The 7,529-nt window shown below is 44.0% G+C and overlaps 1 protein-coding gene across 1 annotated transcript in view; it reads left to right on the top strand.

Moving 5' to 3' along the window:
* Positions 1 to 7,529, top strand: part of LOC103373568 (mucin-19-like) — a 48,068-nt gene that overhangs the window by 7,129 nt on the left and 33,410 nt on the right. The window contains exon 3 of the mRNA XM_008303474.1: positions 5,862 to 6,105. Within this exon, the coding sequence (XP_008301696.1) occupies positions 5,862 to 6,105 (244 nt within the window). The remainder of the gene's footprint in view (positions 1 to 5,861; positions 6,106 to 7,529) is intronic.

The raw sequence follows: 7,529 nt of genomic DNA, 5'->3' as shown, positions 1-7,529 counted from the left end.
GACTTAAAACTGTTCAGAATTGTTATTTTTTTACAGTGCGAGGTGTCGGGGATTATTCTCACAGAAGAGAAGCTCAGAGTAAAGTCAGCTCAGGTGGTTTGAGCAGCTAATTAGCTTCTCCTTCTCCAGTTTTTCCTGGAGTTTTTCCTGGATTGACCCAAAACACACTGGAGACATTATTCACTGATAGCCAGCACATTACGACCACCTGCCTAATGTGCTGTTAAGTCCTTTACGTGCTGCCAGAACAGCTCCGACCCACTAAAGTCTGGACTCCTCAGACCTCCTGTGGTATCAGCCACTGCAGCAGCAGATCCTTTAAGTTCTGGAAGCTGGAGTTGGATCAGATTTGTTCCAGCACATTCCCCCTCGACGCCCTGCAGCCGTTTATTCATTCCATCAACCCTGCTGTCATCTGGACTCAGTGTGCGCTCTGCTTCAATTAAACAGTACTAACATCCTCACTGGATGTCCCAAAGCCTCCCAAAGCCTCTGAAAACGTTGTGGTGATGAATTACAAGTCACTTTCTTTGGACCCAAAGAAGGGAGACCCAAAAAGCCCTTTAAACAGGAAGTTGGTTACTGGACAAAAATCATACAACCAGCTGTTTAAAATCTTGGTTTAAGTGTTTCATGCAAATTCCAAAATGAGACGAGATAAACACAGCTGAACCAGAACCGTTCAGCCATTGACCAGCTTGTCAAACCACTGGAGGCGTTCGCTGGAACAAGGCTGATGCAACTCCGACTTCAAGAACCTAAAGAATCTGCTGCTAGCTTCTCAGTGGCTGAAGTCTGTGGAGTCTGAGCTCTGGTGGATCGGAGCTGTTTTATAAAAGACTTTGCAGATTCGCTTTTATTGTATTGGCTCAATGCGTAATGTGTTCAGTGAGTCTTGGTTCAGGAAAACTTCCAACGGGAGACTTGAAAATGTCCAAGAACAAAATGTAGTTGTCAGAAAATGTTCTACTGGTGCAGCTCTCATCACATGAACTCACATAAAGATTCATGAACGGGCAAATAAATAAAAAAACAATCTACAAGTTTGTAACTCCTAAAGAATTTCTCTCTGTTATTTTAAAAATGCTGCTGAACTATTTTTTTTAATCAGTAAATTCTACTTGCAGTAGTTGTTTTGCTTCAATAATCCAAAACGTGACCAGTACTTTTAACACATAAACTTAGCGAAGTAGCTTTGGTGCCAAACCAAATTAAACCAAAAAGGTTTAATGTCTAAAGTTCACCAAACAGGTTTGGTGCCTCAATTTAACCAAGTAGTCGTATTTGGTGGTCAAACTTAACCAAGTTGTTTTGCTGCCTGAACTTAATGAGGTAGTTTTGGCACCTAAACTAAACTCAGTAACTTTGGTTCCTAAACTTAACCAGGTAGTTTTAGTAGCTAGAGTTAACCAAGTAGTTTTGGTCCCTAATTTTAACAAAGTAGGTTTGACGTCAAAAGTTAACGAAAATAGGTTTGGTGTCAGAATGTAAGTTAGGCGCTTTGGTGTCTAAGCTTAGCCAAGTAGGTCTGTTGCCTAACCTTAACCAGGTAGTCTTAGTAGCTAAAGTTAACTAAGTAGTTTTGGTCCCTAATCTTAACAAAGTAGGTTTGATGTCTAAAGGTAACCAAATAGGTTTGTTGCCTGAATGTAACTAAGAGGCTTTGGTGTCTAAGCTTAGCCAAGTAGAAACTTCTCGAGGTAGTTCTGTTACCTAACCTTAACCAGGTAGCTTTGGTGGCTAAAGTTAACCAACCTTAACCTTAAAAAGGTACGTTTGATGTCCAAAGTTAACCAAGGGTCTGTAGGTTTGTTGCCTGAAGGTAACGACGTAATGTAAAACTAACCAGGTAGTTCTGTTGCCAAGTCTTAACCGGGTAGTTTAAACGTAACCGGACACCAACTGAAAACACAAATGAACAGAGTGAAAAACAGAGAAAGTGTAACTGAGACTTCAGTGGAAGAATAAATCAAGTCATCGACGTGTCGGTTCGTCTGTTTCCTGAGTCACATCGTTGTTCTGCTGATAAGGTCACTTCTCAGTACGACGACTCCAAAGTCCACAGATCTGGATCCAGGCTGGTTCTGAGTTCTGCTCCCAGTGAGTCACTGTTTGGTCAGTGTCTGCCTTCATGCCGAACACTCAGAGGATGCCATGTGTGATGCTTTAGCTCAGCACAATAAGACAGTAATGTAATTACCAGAGGAGCAGACATTTGGTCTCTGTCAGACGCTCTGCTCGGCATTTTTCCGCTGTGATCCGCTGGGTCAGATTTGGAGAGAAATCTGCTGGATTGCAGGTTTGTGAACTCGAGTGTCGCCCCGCCGGGAACCCGAGCTGGGAGTCTTTGTTTGGTTAGTTATCCTGCGTAAAAAGAGAAACTTGCCAAATAAGAAAAGGGCCTCAGGAATGCAGCGTCTCTGGCATCCGAAGCCGCCTGCAGCACGACCGAAGGAGATGTTCGTCTTTAACAAATATCACAACACTCTGCATGTATCGTGAAACGGGCCGCCGCTAGAACGACATTCACAGATGTGGATGTAATCTCAGGCGGTGGATCCAGAGGGAGGCAGATGCTGAGGTAATTTATGCTGCTAAACTCCACTTGGATGCGTGTGCAGATTGTAATGCAGTAAATTGATGAGCTGTGGATCCAGGGGGGCGGTCCTCCCAAGCCAAGTTTTAACAGAGCAGCGAAACGTTCCAGTAGATCAGAACCAGAACACATGGGCGTCTATCTGAGAGGAACAGAGCAGGTTGTTGGGTTTGGAGTAGAACCTACGAGGTCATGTTTGGTGGCTGATCCTGATTCACAGGCTTTTCCCGTCTGACTGCAGAAACATCCAGATTACCTGCTGATCTTTGTCCCTCATTGTCCTCAGATCTCAGCCTCTTTACACCACATTACACATGAAGTCCCCGGATAATGACATTCTGGTGCAATAATAGCAAAGTTTTTTGATGTTTTAGTGAATTATTAAAGAGTTTATTGATACATTTGTACATTAATATCCGAGTTATTGATAATTTGGTGCATTAATATCCAGGTTTTAGACATTTTGGTGCACTAATATCAAAGGTTTTTGATGTTTTAGTGCATTAATATCCAAGTTATAGACACTTTAGTGCATTAATATCCAGGTTATTGATAATTTGGGACATTAATTTTCAGGTTTTAGACATTTCGGTACATTATTATTTATGTTTTATAGATTTTGTTGCATTCTTATCCAGGTTATTGGTGGTTTGGTGCATTGACATCCAAGTTTTTGCCACTCTAGCACATCAATATCCAGGTTATAGACACTTAAGTATGTTAATATCTTGATTGTTGACATTTTGGTGCATTAGCAACCATTTTTTTTTATAATTTGGTGCATTAGCATCCAGGCTTTGACTTCTTGGTGTGTGCATATCCAGATTATTGACACTCTTGGTGTCTTAATATCCAGTGTTATGGACACTTTACTTCACTAACATTCAGGTTATTGATACATCGGTATGCTAGTTCCCCACTTTGGTGCTTGTTGGTGGATTCATTTTGAGGATGTTTCCACTTTGTTTTCATGTGAGCTGTAAATTGACCATGAATCCCTTAAAGGCACCGTTCACACCTCAGAAAGACGATAACCTCACGAGTTAGAGACATTCGAAAGATCATCTCTGTCATGAACAGTTTAAAAGTTACTTGATGCTTTGTGGAGTCATGGAATCGTCATACTTTACAGCACACAGTCCACGCTGTTGTTCGCTGACGGAGTGTAAGAGCCTCATTCGATGGTAATTTACCAACTCAGCCCAACACGATGCTTTCATTCAGCGAGCTCATAAAACAGTAGCGTATATAGTTTGTACCTGACAGGAAGTGGACCAGCCATTTGGACGGAGAGAAGCCACTTCCTGCAAATGCAAACAGAATTTAAAGGTGGATGGACGACAGACAGTCGAGGATTCTGGTCGTCTCTGAGTGGCTGAGCAGGCTGCCGTCTGGTGTTACCTTACCTCTGATTGGTGGAGATGAATTCAGACTCCTGGGAACAGATACAATTATCTGGGCTGCTGTAATGACGAGCACGAAGCAGCACATCATCTTTACCCGTCTGTTTAGAGAACGTCAGCAAGCCGAGGTGGATGTAAGATGAATGCACGAGCTCCACCAGCAGCTGGAAAACAGAGGTGAGCTCCAGCTGCAGGAAGTCTGCGGCTGTTTTCTGAAGGATGGTTTGATGGGAACGCTTCCAAGCGCAGTTTGTAGGAATGTCTCTGGTGTCAGCTCTTCATATCTGCCATCTGCTTCGGATTCTTCACGCAGAGACGAGTGTTTGTCTGAGGCTGCAGAGGTGACAGATTACGGCTTCATTTCTTTGTGTCGGCGGAGGATTCAGACCTTCAGTGATGTTTAGTGTGAACCACTGAAGTTCAGAGGAGGCTGCAGTGTTCCTCACAGTCAGTAGATGGAACAAACATCTGGTGATTTCTCTGTCAGCTCCAACCTCGTCTCACGTAGAACGGTCTGACGGCAGCTCATCACCGCTCTGCTAACAGGATAAAAACAACCTGGCTCTCTAAGCTAACAGTCACATTGGACGGAGCTACGTCCAGGATGCAGTCACGGTGTCCCTGCAGAATAAAGAGGCGGGACTTGTCTTGGTAGAACATTTGAACTGTTATTAAAATGGATGATTCCCCAAAAGAACCAAGCAGGGCTGCCTCACTGCCCAGTCCTGCTGCTCGGGCGTTGTTGTTGTTTTGCATAGTGAAGGTGAATTTAAAAGTGCTAAAGAGAGGAGGAAGCTGCGTGGAATGCCAAACTTATACCCAAAGTCTACATCTAGTAAGTCTCCAGAATGTCTCCCAACACCAACCCATAGACTCTGAAAAGGAAGTCCTCACCAGTTCCTCAGTTCAAGCACTAAAAAAAAACTCAAAGCATCTTCAAGAACCAACAACAGTCCAGTTGGTTTTTACCAAAGCGCTTCTTTATGAAGTTTGTTGTCTTGATCTTCCTGAAGGTGTTGCATGATTGATTAGTACCCAAAGAATTTTTTTTTTATTGTGCAAACGTTTGCAGTTTGCATGTTCAAGTTTTTAGACGACGCTGCAGACGAGCTTCAGAGTTCTGTCTGCAGAAGATATTACTGAATTCCTGGCCTCCATCCTGTGATTAACGTCTATCTGGAGGAATAGATTCTCCTGGTCTTCGTCCCCGTCGCTACCTTGACCTCCTTCTTCATCCTCCGTCTTGTCTCGCCGCTGGTGTCCAACATTCTCTGGCTTCCTGCTGTGATGAATGTCTATCAGAGGACCCAACAGCTGAGGAATCTCCTCCATCATCTGCTCTCAGCGCCTCCGTCCAGCCTCCTTCTCCCTCCGTCCTCTGCGCAGCTCTTCGTCTTCGAGTCTTTTCCTCAAATCCTTCCTCGCTTTCTCTGCGTCTCTGTTCAGCATTTGGGCCGTTTTCTTTGTTCAAATTGTGACGAATGTCGGTGATAATTGTTCCGTCGTCTCTCCGTCCTCCATAAACTTGTAATGGATGTTTGTCAGAGCTCCAAACAGCTGTGCAGTCCTCCCTCCTAATCTCCTCCATCTGTCTTTTCTGTTCCTTCTTCCCTCCATCATTTCTTCGCCTCCCGCTCTGATCGATGTTTGTCAGAGTCGAGGATTTCCTTCTCACCTCCTTCACCTTCTGATTGAGTTTCACTCCTTCGTGTTCATCAAGTCGACGGATGAACTTTTGCAGTCTCACCTGAACATCCATCAGCCTTTGTCATCATTTGACTTCATATTAAAAGTCAGCAGATATGTTTTTATGTATCATCCCGTCCTCTGACTTCGTCTGTCTTTTGTCTTTCCTCCTACAGTTCGGTGGCGGTGCTCAGAGAATGCATGAAGAACGAGAGTCTGGTTCGATTCTTCCAGGAGAGACAGACGACTCTGAACCATTCGTTACCTCTGGAGACGTACCTGCTCAAACCAGTGCAGAGGATCCTCAAGTACCACCTGTTACTGCAGGTAAGACTGCAAATACTACCAGATACTGCATGTAGGACCTCAGATAGCGACTTCTCCTACAGGTACCACCTCAAAAACCATCAAATACTGCATGTGTCATCTCAAATACCACTTTTTACTGCAGGTAGCACCTAAAATACTACTAAATACTGCGTGTAGGACCTCAAACACTACCTGCTACAGGTAACAGCTGAAATACTACCACATTTTTCATATAGCTCCTCAAATACCACCTGCTAACACTCTGAATGCCATCAAATACTGCATGTCGGACCTCAAACACTACCTGCTACTGCAGTTAGCACCTCAAGTACTACCAAGTACTGCATGCGAGACATCAGATACCACCTGCCAATACAGGTGACACCTCAAAAACTATCAGATACGGCCAGTATCACCCCAAATACCACTGGCAACCACACATTATACTTCAAATACTACCAACTGTGGCATGAATCAAACACCAACTGCGAGCTAACTGTGACAAATATAGCTTAAAATACCAAATACTACATGTAGTATCTCTTAGCACCACCTATGAGTGAACATAAATCCTCAGATTCTACAAGCAGCGTCTGAAATACTACACCATCAGTATTGCAAGTGGTGTTTCAAGTAGAAAATAATACTACAGGTGACAAAATACAAATTGTAGTGTGTCAAATACTGTATGTAGTACCTCAAGTACCTCGTAGGAGTATGCATAACTTATTAAAAACTGCATGGAGGACCTCTAGTACCATCTGGTACTACAGAGGACACCTTCAATACCACCAAATACTGCATGTAGGACACTGAGTACTACCTGCTACTACAGGTAACTCCTCAGATGCTTCACACCGTCCCTCAGAAGCAGCAGAAGAACCTGAATGATGTTAGATTCTGGTTCCGTCCCAGAGAGCCGGACCCGATCTCCAGGCAGCAGGTTCTGTTTCACGGCATCAACACAGCGTTTGGCCGAAGCGGCAGCAATAAATTAGTTTCCTCTCTGAGTTAGAAACGGAGTCGGAGGACGACTGAGGACACAAAGTGTTTGACTGCAGAGATGAAGAGCGAGTCCCAGATGTGAGGATTTAACTCTGGTCCGGACGATAAAACAAGCAGCAGACGCCAGCGGGTCGCAGATGAACCACGACGAACCGACACACTGCAGCTCACTGGTTGAGACTGAACCTTTGATCCAGTCAGGTTCTGCAGGTGAACCTTATTAGTGAACCAGTGATCCCAGGTCTGAGCAGTGATGTGATTCATTAGCAGTAATATGAGGCTGTTGGATGTTTAGAAACACTTCCTGCTGTTTCACACGGAAACGTTGAACAGCTCCAAAGTGCAAAACGTAATACAGCCGTGACTCGATGATCCGACACTAAACGTAAAACCTTCTTTATGTCGGATATCAAGGCTGTCGGATTGTCCAGACGGAGGTCCAGATACGAGGAGGGCTTGATGCTGGAAGGCTCATTAGTTGTTCATTATTGTTCATAGTTGTTATAATAACTAGTGTATTGTTAGAACAC

The sequence above is a fragment of the Stegastes partitus genome, unplaced genomic scaffold (genome assembly GCF_000690725.1).
Source record: "Stegastes partitus isolate 25-593 unplaced genomic scaffold, Stegastes_partitus-1.0.2 Scaffold2013, whole genome shotgun sequence".
NCBI lineage: Eukaryota > Metazoa > Chordata > Actinopteri > Pomacentridae > Stegastes > Stegastes partitus.
This window is presented reverse-complemented; position numbering and strand designations above follow the sequence as displayed.